Below are 13,794 nucleotides of genomic sequence, written 5' to 3' on the forward strand. Positions count from 1 at the left end.
CTGGACCTCTGGACTGTGTTTGAGCTGTTGGAGTCTTTTGGAGCATTTTTAATGCAATTATCTGACCAATAATATGGCTGCTGTGGCTTCGTTGGAGTGCAGTACTGTGTTGGATCAGCTAAAGGTCCAGATGCAGCTCTCAGGTCCTGTCAGGATGTGACTTTCAGATCCTGTTCATCTGCTTAACAGTTTTTTAGGCCTCACACGTCTTTGACCTCCACGTGTCCAGTTTACTCACATTTTTAAGGACACACTGCACACATGCTGAGATATGCAGAGTCTTCAGCTAAAAGCTCTGGAGTAAAAATCCTATTTGATGCTGTCAGACTGAGTTATCTTTGGCATTTTTTCATAGATTCAACCAAAGAAATGGAACAAATGATTTGTTTGTGTGACAGGCTGAAAGTAACAAAGAGCCTAAAATACAGTTTAAACGGCTTCTTTGCTCAGTTGACTTATGTGCAGACACAACACTGGTTAATCCCTGAGTTTGGAGACTTTTTATTCCTGAATGAGCCACAGGTCAGAGGTCAGAGTTCAGAGGCTTAACAAACAAAAACCTTCATGTGAAAATGGTCAGATCCACAGACTGGACTGAAGAGCAGCCAAAGAAGAACTCTGAAGGTCTTCAGAAAGCTGTGTGTGTGTTACTATAAGCTTAACTGTACAGCGTTACAATAGAAAATTCAGCACGGGGCTCAAACCTGAGCTCACCTGAGTGAGGAGAAGGAAACAGGAAACATACCTGCAGAGGAGGAAGCCCACCCCCCAGCACACACACACACACACACACATACACACACAGAAGGAAGATGGCGGCGACAGCAGCTGCGGGTCCTCCATAACAAAAACGACTCAAAGTTCAAACTTCGCCCCAGTTTGTTCAACTCGACTCTTCCCGCTCTGACCGGACGATGAGCGGCCTCCGCCACTTCTGACGGCCCGCTCCTTTCCTGCTGCGGGTCTACGGGATGTTTGTGTGAGGCTGCCGCCTGAAGTGGACTTTAAACCGGGGCGGTAAGAGCGGCCGAGCCGTGCTAGCTCCGTGCTAACCGTTTGTTTTGGCAGGCTGTCGGTGTTCGGACGCTCAGAGGACGTGCCGGTACCGGCCTCTGGTTGGCATAACTGAGACTCTGTATGACCGGCGGAGGTGACTCTGACCCGGACCGGTTCTGGTAAGGAGGCGTTGAAGCAGCGGGTTAGCCGGGTCAGCTAACGGCTAACTGAGCTGCTGCTATTGTCAGGACAAATACTGCAAGTACTACTGATATTGCAGTACTGCGAGTGCTCCTGTACCGAGGAGTCCCAGAAGTACCACTGCAGTAGGGCTGACACCTCACACTCTTACTGTATACAAATACTGCCGCTCTATGTGTACTCTGATAGTAATGCTGCAGTTCTGTGTGTACTGTTATGCGGGTACTGCAATTCTTTGTGTACGGTGGCAGCAATACTTCTGTTCTGGGTGTACTATAACAGAAATACAGCAGTTCTTTGTGTACTGTGACTGTAATACTGCAGTTTTAGGCGGACTGTGACAGTAATACTGCAGTTATGTGTGTACTGTCAGTGTACTGGGCCAATAATGGTAAGGTTCTGTGTTTACTGTCGTGATTGGAGGATGTTTACCGAGCACGGCGCCTCCTCTGTTAGCATGCTCTCACCTCCATCTCCTCCTCAGACCTGAAGGTTTCTCTGAGGATGAGCTCTGGCTCCTGACAGAAGGTGGGCTCTCAGTCCTGAACCAGGTGGAGCTGAAGGTCACAGTAGATTCAGAAACAGTAGATTTTTCAAGCTCCAGAGACTAGATTCAGAAACAACTCACTGCTGGCACATCAGCTGCTTTTATTGATCTTACCTCATAATATCAGTCATTCATGCTGATTATGTTTCTGATTCTGTGCTGATAATTGGGCTAATTATATTTCATGCTGATGATGGGGTTGGTGTCACGCCGATGGGGCTGGTGTCAGGCCGATGATGGGGCTGGAGTCACGCCGATGATGGGGCTGGAGTCACGCCGATGATGGGGTTGGTGTCAGGCTGATGATGGGGCTGGTGTCACGTCGATGATGGGGCTGGTGTCACGTCGATGATGGGGCTGGTGTCAGGCCGATGATGGGGCTGGTGTCAGGCCGATGATGGGGCTGGTGTCACGCCGATGATGGGGCTGGTGTCACGCCGATGATGGGGCTGGTGTCAGGCCGATGATGGGGCTGGTGTCAGGCCGATGATGGGGCTGGTGTCACGCCGATGATGGGGTTGGTGTCACGCCGATGATGGGGTTGGTGTCAGGCCTAGGGGTGTGAGATATTGACAAAAAATAATATCTCGATATTTTCTGCAGTTTTCTCGATAACGATAATAAACGATATTTTGCATTATTTAAAAATATGTTCATACAAGAAGTGCAAGCTGGTAAAATATAGGACTTAAATCAGTGTTTTTGAGACATTAAGTTATTTTTTATTTTATTTAACCTTTATTTAATCAGGAAAAACACATTGAGATTAAAATCTCTTTTTCAAGAGTGTCCTGGGCATGACAAATGTAAATAGAAAAACTTCGGCGAGTTTTTCAAAAGCAGTTGCTCAAGACTTGACAGAAGGAGAAAAAATAAAAATAAAATAAGAGGCTGTCCAGGGGGATTCCCCTACATTATAGCAAAATAAATCACAGAAACTACACACCTTCATCTGATCAGAAACCCGCTTTTCTGCAAGACTGCTTCAGTGTATTATCCCAGGCTCCAAACAGGTGAGCTCCCAGAACGTCACTAGCTTATGATGCAGTGATTGTAACATACCTACTTTAACTTAAAGGATGTTAACATCCATCCATCCATTATTTTTCTCTTTATTCCACTAGTCGTGGTTTGTCTTGGACAACAAGTTCCCGAAACTTTTCATATTCCTCATACTCGTTGATGGAAGAGGTCAGTTATCGAGCTGTCTGCTTTCTTACAGTCTGCAAACTCCAAACCACCTCCTCGCCTAGGAAGGCGGTAGAGTGCGAGGCTGGTGATGTCTGCGTTTCTTCCCCTGGCGCAGTATGTTCACTCATTTCCAGGTTTAGGTGTGTTGTTTAGGCAGTTATGCTAGCGCACAGTACGGGCGCTCTCAATGCACATGCGCAGCAGCCTGTACTGAAGCATAAAGTATTGAACGCGTGGAGCCGAGGGATTTGATTGTTGTTTTTTTCCTAATTAGCATACTCAATAATGTCAGCTCGCACATCGTTAACATGGCAATTACGATATTATTGTAGACATATATATCGCACACCCCTAGTCAGGCCGATGATGGGGCTGGTGTGTTGGAGAGTTCAGTATCTCGCTTAAGGATACTTTAGCATGCAGCTTGGAGCAGCCAGGAATTGAACAGTCAACCTTCCGATTAGTTAGTGACCTGCTCTACCTCCTGAGCCACAGCCACCCCAGTAATTTTGAGTGACTTCAGCAACCCCCAACAAAACACAATACTATGCAAAATATGCAAGAAAAGGTGGAAACAACAAGCGTGTTTCACCACTTGAGGCAAAAACGCACCGTCGAGTAGGACCAGACTTTGAAGGCAGAAATACGAGCTGCTGCTGATGTGACACAGGCCCTGTTTACACGACACCATTTCAAAATGAAAACAGCGTCATTTTGATGCGTTTCGGCCTCCCGTTTACACGAGAACGGAGTGAAAACGATGCGTTTTGGAAATGGGGTCCAGAGTGGAGCATTTCAGAAACGCTCCGGCCTGTGTTTCCATGTAAATGGTAAATGGACTAATTCTTATAAAGCGCTTTTCTACTCTGTCTGAGCACTCAAAGCGCTTATACAGCATGTTTACATTTACCCCATTCACACCCATTCATACAAGCACTTCCATGATTAACTAAGCTAAGTGCTTTTATTATCTAACTTTCACACACATTCATACTTGGGGTTAAGTGTCTTGCCCAAGGATACATTGGCATGCAGCCTGGAGTAGCCAGGAATCGAACTGCCGACCTTGCGATCAGTAGGTGACCTGCTCTACCTCCTGAGCTACAGCCACCCCAAAATGGACGAATACGCTGCGTTTTGGAAACGGGGGGGCACTTGCACATGCGCACTATGGTCGTGACCACCACAGTTTTCCGCGCATGTGCTAAAAGAACAACAACAATCGCAATGGTGGATTCACTAGTGCTTCTTGTGCTGCTCAGTCTTTTGAACCTAACTTAATCTAACTTAAATATCTGCGTACTTCAGGTGGCACGATTCCCAGTCAATATTTTCCTGTGTTTTGCAGTTTTATAATTTAGTGTTGTGTGCAGCAGTGATCCAACCTCGTTGTCAGTCCACACAAAGCTTCTCACATTGACCCTTTTGTAAATAATGAACAAATCTTTGCCGCGCATTCAACTGAGTCCCTCCACACATGCGCATGTTGCGTAAACAAGCTTTGCAAAAAAACACATCGCCAACTTGTGGCCTGGCAGTGGGAACTACAGCGTTTCCATCGTCTCTGCCGTCCCCGTGTAAACGTAGATCATTTCTGAAACGTCTCCGTGTAAACGGAAGGCCGAATCGCATCAAAATGTGGAAACGGGGCTGCAGTGTAGAGTCTACCGAGCGTCGCCAGAGATGAGGGGGGAAGAGGGAACGTGGAGGGAAATTACTGATGTTTATGCACCAAGACACCTCTGAATTTTTCAGTGTGATGTGCACAAACGCTGAGCCTTCCAAACTAGTGTTACTGGAATATTCTGAGTGCTCTCCAGTCTGCTTTTACCTCTGACCCGACGCCTGTGCCTCAAATATGTGTGTTTACAAAATGAGTCGGTCAACTTTCTTTGAATGTTTGTCAGTTAAATTAAAGTTCACCTTTTTACATTTGTGTGTGTGTGCCAGTAACCCGGTCAGTCTGCCTGCAGAGCCTGCTGCAAAGCATCCTGGGAGCAGTGGGGGCTGCCCCTCCCTCCTCTCCCTGTGTGTGTGTGTGTGTGTGTGTGTGTGTGTGTGTGTGTGTGTGTGTGTGTGTGTGTGTGTGTGTGTGTCTCTGATCTGTGATTGGCTGCCTGTGAGCCCAGCTGACTGCGCTCTGTCTCTCAGACCGAGAGAGAGGGAGGCTGATGGAGGCGAGCGCGATGGGGTGAGCTGCCATTTTCTGTCTTTATCCACCGTTCCTCCATCCTTTCTCCTCCCTTTGTCTATTGAGAAGAGGAAGACGACAGGAGTGAGGAGGAGGCTTGAGAAGGGTGGTGGGAGAATGGGGTGGGGGTGGGGGGTGCTTTCATTGTCTGCCGTTCTCAGTGCTCCCGAGGATTTAATTCATTCTGTTTGTGCTGTAACTGAGGAAGAGGAGGAGGGAGGAAAGAGGAAAGAAAGAGGAGGGAGACGAGGAAGGGGAGAAGAGATTGAAAGGATGGGGGGTGATGGAGGGATGAAGAGGAGGTGCAGAGATGATGGAGGGAGGAGGGAGAGAAAATGGCGTCTGGCTGGTGCAGGATGGAGGAGACGCTGCTTTCTGTCCTCTGATTATTGATCACTCTGACATCAACACTGATGAGCAGCTGATTGGAGGAGATCAGGATCAAGAACTCTGCCAGTATCACATGCTGTAGTACTACTGTAGTGTTCTGGTAGTACTGCATGTAGTATTGTAGGAGTCTTTCTTTCAGATTGAGTTCACCTTCTCTGATTGTCCTGATCAGTGTGATCAGATTTTTATTGATTGGTGCTGCTCTGGTTTATGCTCCTGCTGTGTCTCATGATGTGCTGCTGCAGTGGTTAGCGTGCCGCCTCACAGCAGGAAGGTTCCTGATTTGAACCCTGGCTGGCTGAGGTCCTTCTTTATGGAGTTTGCATGGGCTCTCCAGCTTCCTCCCAGAGACGTGCTTGTTAGGTTGGCTGGTGATTCTGAACTGGCTGTGGATGTGAAATAGATGAAGCTCTGTGATTGGTCAGTAAGGATCAGCTGTTTACTAATACAGGAGGTAAAAATGTTTGTGTAGGTCATCCTGTGAGGCTCCGCCCTCTCTTTGTCACCTGTGGCATGTGTTTGGATCTCACTTTTGTCTTTCTGTCCTGGATTATTGCTATGAAAGAGCAGCTGATCCTCCACCTGGGAAGGTGCTGGATAAACAGGAAGTGAGGTGGATCTGTCTGAGGGTCACAGGTTCTTCGTGCTTTCTGCCTGTGATCATGTGATTAGAAGCTGGTACAGATCTAACATGTTATTGATGAGCTGCCTGCAGCAGTGAAATAAAACACTGTCAGATACTCAGAATGATCAATTGGAACAGATCGATCGCTGGTGACCGGGAGGCTGAGGACGACAGGGACTTGGAGGGTCGGCTTAAGGTGACCTGTAAATGACACAGGTGTTTGTAATAACCTAGTCGTAATTCTGGCCATTCAAAAGCTTTAAGTGTTCCAGAAGACCAAACAACATGGAAACTAATTTATATTTCCAGATAAATAATGTGGATGTTAATGCAAAATAAAATTGAAAACCTGCACTTCATCGTGGGAAACAAGTAGACAAAAACATGTAGATATTCTCAGCACAAACTCCAGAAACATGCAAACAGAAGCGACAGCTTCACCGAGAGCAGTGTCGTCCCCGTGAGGCTCGTCTGTGGTCGTGTTGTGTTTCCATTGCAATTGAGGACCACCTCAGTGTGGGTGGAGTCGATACAGCAGCGCGGGCAGTAGTGTCTTGACATAATTTGTATGCGGCTCAAAACACAACACGGCAACAGATGAGATAGAGGCAAGCTAACAGCTAATGCCAGTTTAATATCATCATCATGCATAAGTCCCCGAACAATGTGTTAATGGATGAAGGTTATCATTGTTAACTATAACCCTATACCCCCGAACATAATCGGCTCAGTGTACTTCAAAAGTGCCGCCATTCGCAGACTTACGGCAATAATTACCGTAATAAAACCACAGTAATACCCTATGTTGGTTGTGAAGTGCAGTTTCTCAGCTTTCAGAAACTGAATTTTTCCGATAGGACAAACGGTCGCGTTATTGGTAATTCAAAGTTCCTTTGATCAGCCGCCTCAGGCTCTGTGCTAACCAGCTGTTCGGCTAGTAGGGGCAGGTAACGGTGCTTCCTTTGTTCCTTCGTTTTGTTGGGCCTCCTTCGTTTCCTTGGGTCCCTTCGTCTCCTTGGACATCCTTCGTTTCCTCTGACTTCTGTCATTTCCTCGGGCCTCCTTTGTTTCCTCTGGCTTCCTTCTTTTCTTCTGGCTTCCTTCATTTCCTCGGGCCACCTTTGTTTCCTCGGACAGTTTTTGTTTCCTCTGGCTTCCTTCGTTTTCTCGGGCCTCCTTCCTTTCCTCTGACATCTTTTGTTTCTTTGGGCCTCCTTCGTTTCTTCGGGCCTCCTTTGTTTCCTCTGGGCCCCTTCCTTTCCCCAGGCCTCCTTCCTTTCCTTGGGCCTCCTTTGTATCCTCTGGCTTCCTTCGTTTTCTTGGGCCTCCTTCCTTTCCTCGGACAGCTTTCGTTTCCTGGGGCCTCCTTCATTTCCTCGGGGTACCTTTGTTTCTTCTGGCTTGCTTTGTTTCCTCTTGGGTCGCTTTGTTTCCTCTGGTCTCCTTCATTTCCTCAGAGCCCCTTCATCTCCTTGGATATCCTTCGTTTCCTCTGGGCCCCTTCCTTTCCCCGGGCCTCTTTGGTTTCCTCGGGGCCCTTTTGTTTCCTCTGGCTTCCTTCGTTTCCTCTGGGGTCGCTTTGATTCTTTGGAGCCCCTTCGTCTTCTCTGACATCCTTCGTTTCCTCAGGGCCTCCTTTGTTTCCTCTGGGTTCCTTCTTTTCTTCTGGCTTTGTTCTTTTTCTTGGGCCTCCTTCCTTTCCTCGGACAGCTTTCATTTCCTCTGCCGTCACTTTGTTGCTTCGGAGCCCCATCATCTCCTCTGACATTATTCGTTTCCTCTGGCTTCCTTCGTTTCCTCTGGCTTCCTTCTTTTCTTCTGGCTTACTTCGTTTTCTTGGCCCTCCTTCCTTTCCTCTGACAGCTTTCGTTTCCTCGGGGCCCCTTCGTTTCCTCTGGCTTCCTTCGTTTCCTCAGGGTCCCTTTGCCCGCTTTTCCACCAACGGGGTTCCAGTGCCAGTATTTCAACCTGTGCTTGGCCGAAAAACGGGTTCAACTCAGGCCCCGCAAGCTAGCTGGTCTCGAACCAAGAACGCGTGACAAAAGTGGCAGAAGATTCAAGATTCTTTTATTGTCATTACATATGGTATGGTATACAAGTATACATGAGATTGCGGTGTGCCACTTGAACAGTTGCTCTTGCAGTCAAAAAAAAAAGTGATAGATAAAATAAGTATTTTAGGTGTAACAACAAAATAGTAAATAGTAAGATAAATATTAAATTTAGTACAAAATTTACAATCAAATCAAATCTAGTTTGGTTTGGACCGTAAAATGTGTTTGCAGCACAGAAAGGGGAGCGTGTTCTCCCACGTTTGTGCGCTTCGACTTCCGTGTCCAGACGAGGACCCGTCCACACTCATACGTAAAGGAGCAGTTCACAGAAACGCGGTGGAAATGCGGACCCGTTCTTAAGCGTTTCGCCAGTTCACGGAAACCAACCCCAGCACTGGCACAGGCCATTGCTGGGTTCCTTCGTTTCCTCGGGCCTCCTTCGTCTTCTCTGGGTCTCCTTTTCAGTTGCTTCCTCCACCAGCTTCCTCCTGTCATTGTTCTTAGCCTCCCTAATTGTTGTTTTAAGTTCCAAAACCGGACAAAACGTTCTTTCCTGGTGTCATTTCCTCTTGAGTATTTAACTGTCCCGCCCACATGATTGACTCATGTATTCTCACTGGCCTTTCATGCTGGTAAAACACAGACAAATGCGTTCCATCAACTTTATTGATTATGTCTCATTCTTCTATGGAGAAAGTTATTTTGCATTATTGTTTTATAATAAAGATAATTATTGTCGGAGGGACAGGCGTCTGCACTGCAGAGTGCGGGGAAGACAGCTGGTGTTAGCAGCTGTTGCTCTTCATCATCATCTTCAATAAAGGCGATATGTGAGGGATTTTGCCCGCGTGGGTGGGGCTTCCGAATATATAGCATCATTGTGGTGGTTCTGGTGTTGATCCAGATGTTTCTGGCATTTACTGCTGCAGCTCAGATCAATGGGCTTATTACTTTTTAGTTGCTGGAGCCCCTTCAGTAAATCTTCATTAATATCTGAATTCAGGGGTTGTGGTTAAGTTTGACCCCACCTCTCAAACACACATCTGAGCGTCTACAGTGATTGCTGCTGACCCCGCCCACACCCTTACTGATCAATGACTGGCTCTAATGGATTGATGACACGCTCTCTGATTGGCTACCATCTGTCTGCAGGTCACACTCAGGTCCAATATGGCGGCAGCGTCGTATGACCAACTGCTGAGGCAGGTGGAGGTGTTAAAGATGGAGAACTCCAACCTGAGGCAGGAATTGCAGGACAACTCCAATCACCTGACCAAGCTGGAGACCGAGGCCTCCAACATGAAGGTGAGTGCTCACCTGAGCAGGTGCTGCGGTGTGATGCTCTTATCTGAGCGTGTGTGTGACTGTTTAAATAAAGGTTGAAGGATATTAATCTGTAATATTTAAAGTCAGGCGCGCTGTGGACAGAGGTGCTCATGCCACATAAATCATCAGAAGTTCAAACATTCCTTCAAACTATTTTCTGGCTAAAAACTGCAAACGGGCAAGATGTAAATAAACAGGGTTTCCGCGGGGTAGTAAAAGGTAGTAAATGAAATGAGTACAAATTTAGGCTATTAAAAGGTAACAGAATTTGACTTGGTATTAAATTTTTCATCACCCCTTCAACATATTTTGACTTTTCCATTGATGCAGACTTTTTGTTTAAAGTTCATTTAACTATAAAATCTGTATAAAATATTACTACTCAGCTGGACCTGAGCTGACGTTGATAGACTCGATTGGTTCCGCTGTGCGCATGCACGGAGTAGCAACCGCCAACACGCTGAGACTAGCGAGTCATTTTGCACCTCGTCATGGTAAAATGTAAGTTTTCACAACTTTGGCTCGATGACCCGGCATTCAAAGACTGGCTATAAGCCGGTTATGGGGAATAATCAAGAGGTGTTTTGTAAAATGTGCAGAAAAAATATAAATTTGACCTGGAACGGCGCGACAGCGATCAAATCACACGAGCATCCACCGTTCACCAGCAGCGGATTCGCGCGTGTGGGAGCACATCCCTGTTTTGTTTGTTGGTGCTACACAAAGCACTGAAACTGCAACCTCAAGGTCAGCTACGAGCACAAGTATCACTGTCACACCTCAGCAGCAAACCAGTATCCCAATATTCTATTGGAAAAAGGTAGTAAACTGAATTCTAGGATTCCTGTATAAACCCTGATAAAGTTCTTCAGCCTTAGTGACTCTGTTCATCATTTTAAACTTTATCGACCTGCTGTGATTTATCGGCCAATAGCTGATCACTTTGATCAGACCCCGCTCTGCGCTGCAGCTGCTCATCCAGTTCTGGAGGGTCACTCGTGTTTCCCACATAAAGCTGACTCCTTGTTGCCACCAGGTGGCGCTATGCCCATGAGCCAGCATTGACCACAGACTGTATAGAAAAGATGGACGTAGTCCCGTTATGAAAATGGCTGACTTCCCCTAACCCAGGGGATGCAAACATTTTTCATGGAGGGCCAGTTCTGACAATGTGAAAGTGCCCGAGGGCCAACAGTCCCTGATGACATCATTTAAAGAATCAAAGATGCATCTAAATATTATTTAATGTTTTCATTTCTGTGCAGCAAACAAACATGAAGGAACCAAATGTAGAGCAGAAAGCTCTGAATTTCCAGCTGAAATTTATAACATACAGAAACTGTAAAATGCTGCAGTGTGATTCTGATCACAGAGCAACAGGTGAGCTGCTGACACTGACGTGAAGGGCGCACAGGTACACAGGGCAGGTGTGGCTTCAGAGCAGTGGGAGGCGGGGTCACTGAGTCTGGATCTCAGCAGTTGTTGTTGAAGTTCAGAGCAGAGAAAATCTGCTCACACAAACATGGAGCCAAACAAGCTGAACATTTTCTTTGTTCATGTCTGGAAACTTGATCTGATCCAGCTGACAAAAACTTTTGTTTGTTTTATGTTTCTGTGATGTTAGATTTGTTGATCGTTTTCACCTGATAAATAAAGAATATGATTGCAGCTTCTACCTTTCTATGTTTCCCCTGCCGAGGTGCCGGTGCTCGTGCCAGTGCTGGTGTCGGTTTCCGTGAACCGGCGAAACGCTTAAGAACGGGCCCGCGTTCCCACCGCGTTTCTGTGAACTGCTCCTTTACGTATGAGTGTGGGCGGGTCCTCGTCTGGACACGGAAGTCGAAGCGCACAAACGTGGGAGAACACGCTCCCCTTTCTGTGCTGCAAATACGTTTTAGGGTCCAAACCAAACTACTGCAGCATCTGTGTGCAGCACAGAGGGAAACAGACAGCGATTAGAGCAAGAGGACAAGTACGCACTTTGTGTCCTTTTATCTGTGATATGAACTGATACAAAGCAGCAAGTTCAGCCTTAGAGCCCAACCTAATTCACAGCCGTGAACATCGCTCTGTTTTTCTCATTAATACACATGTAATATGGTAGAAAACTTGATGTTGAGACGGCAGAGTCACGCCCTTCTGCCGCTTTTGTCACACGTTCTTGGTTCGAGACCAGCTAGTTTGCAGGGCCGGAGTTGAAGCTGTTTTTCGGTCGAGCACCGAGTGTTTCGGTGGTGGAAAACTCACCTAACGGTTCAAATTAAGGCACCGGCTCCAGAACCCTGTTGGTGGGAAAGCGGCCCCAGTGACAGGAGAGTTCTTTCTCTCTCAGAATGAACTGATCTCATTCCTGAGAGTGATGTTTGACTAATTATAGGCCAAAAACTCATTTACATCACTTTAAATACCAAAAATCACTTTTTGGCACGACTCCGGTAAAAAGCTGAGGGAGAGATGCTGGTGTTGCTGTCACACTGAAGCTCAGTCAGATCCAGCTGCAGGTGAGCTGGAGGTCATCAGGGTCAAACAGCAACATGTCCTTTTCAGCAGCAGCGAAATCCCCACCTCAGCAGCGCTAACTACTGCATACCACTTTGTTTTGCGCACCGTACAGCCAGCCATGACCTCCCACAGAGCTGGAAGTGTGTAGTGCAGACAAGCATTAGCTAACTTTGCCTTCTTCTTGGGACAAATGCATTCTGCTATTTTCATAGCCCAGTCTTTAATAGACTTTTTCTTTTTTTTAAAAAAGGTTTGCCATGTTTAGCAATCACGGTGGCAGGGTGGTTAGCACTGTTACCTCTGGGTTCCAATCCACCTTGGCCCGGGCCTCTCTGTGTGGAGTTTGCATGTTCTCCCTGTGTCTGCGTGGGTTTCCTCCCACAGTCCAAAGACATGCACTTACTGGGGTTAGGTTAACTGGTGATTCTAAACAGCCCATAGGTGTGAATGTGAGTGTGGATGTTTGTCTGTCTCTCTGTGTCGGCTAGGGTTTAATATTTTTCCCAAAAATGACATGAATCAAATCCCGGGAAACCCGGGAAAAAGTTTATTTATTTTTTTATTTTAATTAGGCCTTCTGTAGCCTGTGTCGGCCTTAACCTATTGTGATATTGTAGAGGTAGCTTTCCAGCTATGTCCTGTTATGCCCAGTAGGGGGTAACGTCGGCTTGATTAACGCAATAAAACCTACATCTCGACATTCAAGTGCTCGAGCTATGCGGTGTTGTATCGTTCCTCAACACTCCCTTAACAAATATAATTAGAATATTCCTCCATTGTACATGGAATTATACCAAGATATTTTACAACTGCTGGTGCAAAACAATACGGTTCATCTCCACAGCATTGATAAAGGCTCAGCCACTTGCGCTGTCGTGGCGACATCTGTTGCACTATATCTCCACCAGTGGAACGCTGTAATAGTCATTGAAAAGTTAACTACCGTACTACACTATAATATGGCATAACACAGGGCCTTGAGTAATGCACTACGACTTGGTCATTGCCATTCTGGCAACAGCAAATTTATAACACTGTGTCTGAGGGTTAAAGTAGGTTCGCTGTGAATCGTCTTTTGAAAAACTGGCCAATCCTTATAGCCTAAAAAATATACATTTGACTCAACTCCATTTTAAAAGCGAAATATGTTAAAGCAATCTATTTCATGATACTTTCTTCACACATTAGGCCCGTATCCTAATTCATGATTGTTAGTAAGCGGCTGCAAACAAGGAAAAGAAACACTCGAAGTTAAACAGATATTTCTTTATTGTTCAGGGCAGGCATATTTTATAGGCTATATAATGCAATATAACAATATATAATAATATGAAATTATATAATACAAAATACCTTAGGGTAAACACATTGCCTACGATTTCAACAAATTAAAGAGGAAAAAAGTACAACTGTGTAATACCTCTATTAAAACGCTTGAGATGAAGGCTGAAGCCTTAAACAGAGGCTGAACGTGCCTGAAATGAAGAGTAATGCTTTTCGCATTAAACGAACCCTTCTCTCAATATTTCCTTAAATTTAACTTTAGCTTTCTTTTCTTTCTGAAAGTCAAATCGACGCGCGCGACTTTTTTCCCGGTTTCCCGTCTAACGTTTCCCGGGAAACGGGAAATGGTTCTGATCGCATTTCCCGGGAATCCCGGATCCCGGGATTAAACCCTAGTGTCGGCCCTGCGACAGGCTGGTGACCTGTACAGGTGTACCCTGCCTCTCACCCTACGACAGCTGGCATAGACTCCAGCCCCCCCTGACCC

General features: G+C 46.3%; 1 protein-coding gene across 2 annotated transcripts in view; it reads left to right on the top strand.

Moving 5' to 3' along the window:
* Positions 1–789: 789 nt before the first annotated feature.
* apc (APC regulator of WNT signaling pathway) overlaps positions 790–13,794 on the top strand; it is a 30,963-nt gene continuing 17,958 nt past the window's right edge. For both annotated transcript variants that reach the window (XM_030725726.1, XM_030725727.1), the window contains exons 1-2: positions 790–1,017; positions 9,348–9,500. In XM_030725726.1, the coding sequence (XP_030581586.1) occupies positions 9,366–9,500 (135 nt within the window). In that variant the 5' untranslated portion in view covers positions 790–1,017; positions 9,348–9,365. The remainder of the gene's footprint in view (positions 1,018–9,347; positions 9,501–13,794) is intronic.

Source organism: Archocentrus centrarchus, unplaced genomic scaffold (assembly GCF_007364275.1).
Source record: "Archocentrus centrarchus isolate MPI-CPG fArcCen1 unplaced genomic scaffold, fArcCen1 scaffold_71_ctg1, whole genome shotgun sequence".
In the NCBI taxonomy this organism is placed as follows: domain Eukaryota; kingdom Metazoa; phylum Chordata; class Actinopteri; order Cichliformes; family Cichlidae; genus Archocentrus; species Archocentrus centrarchus.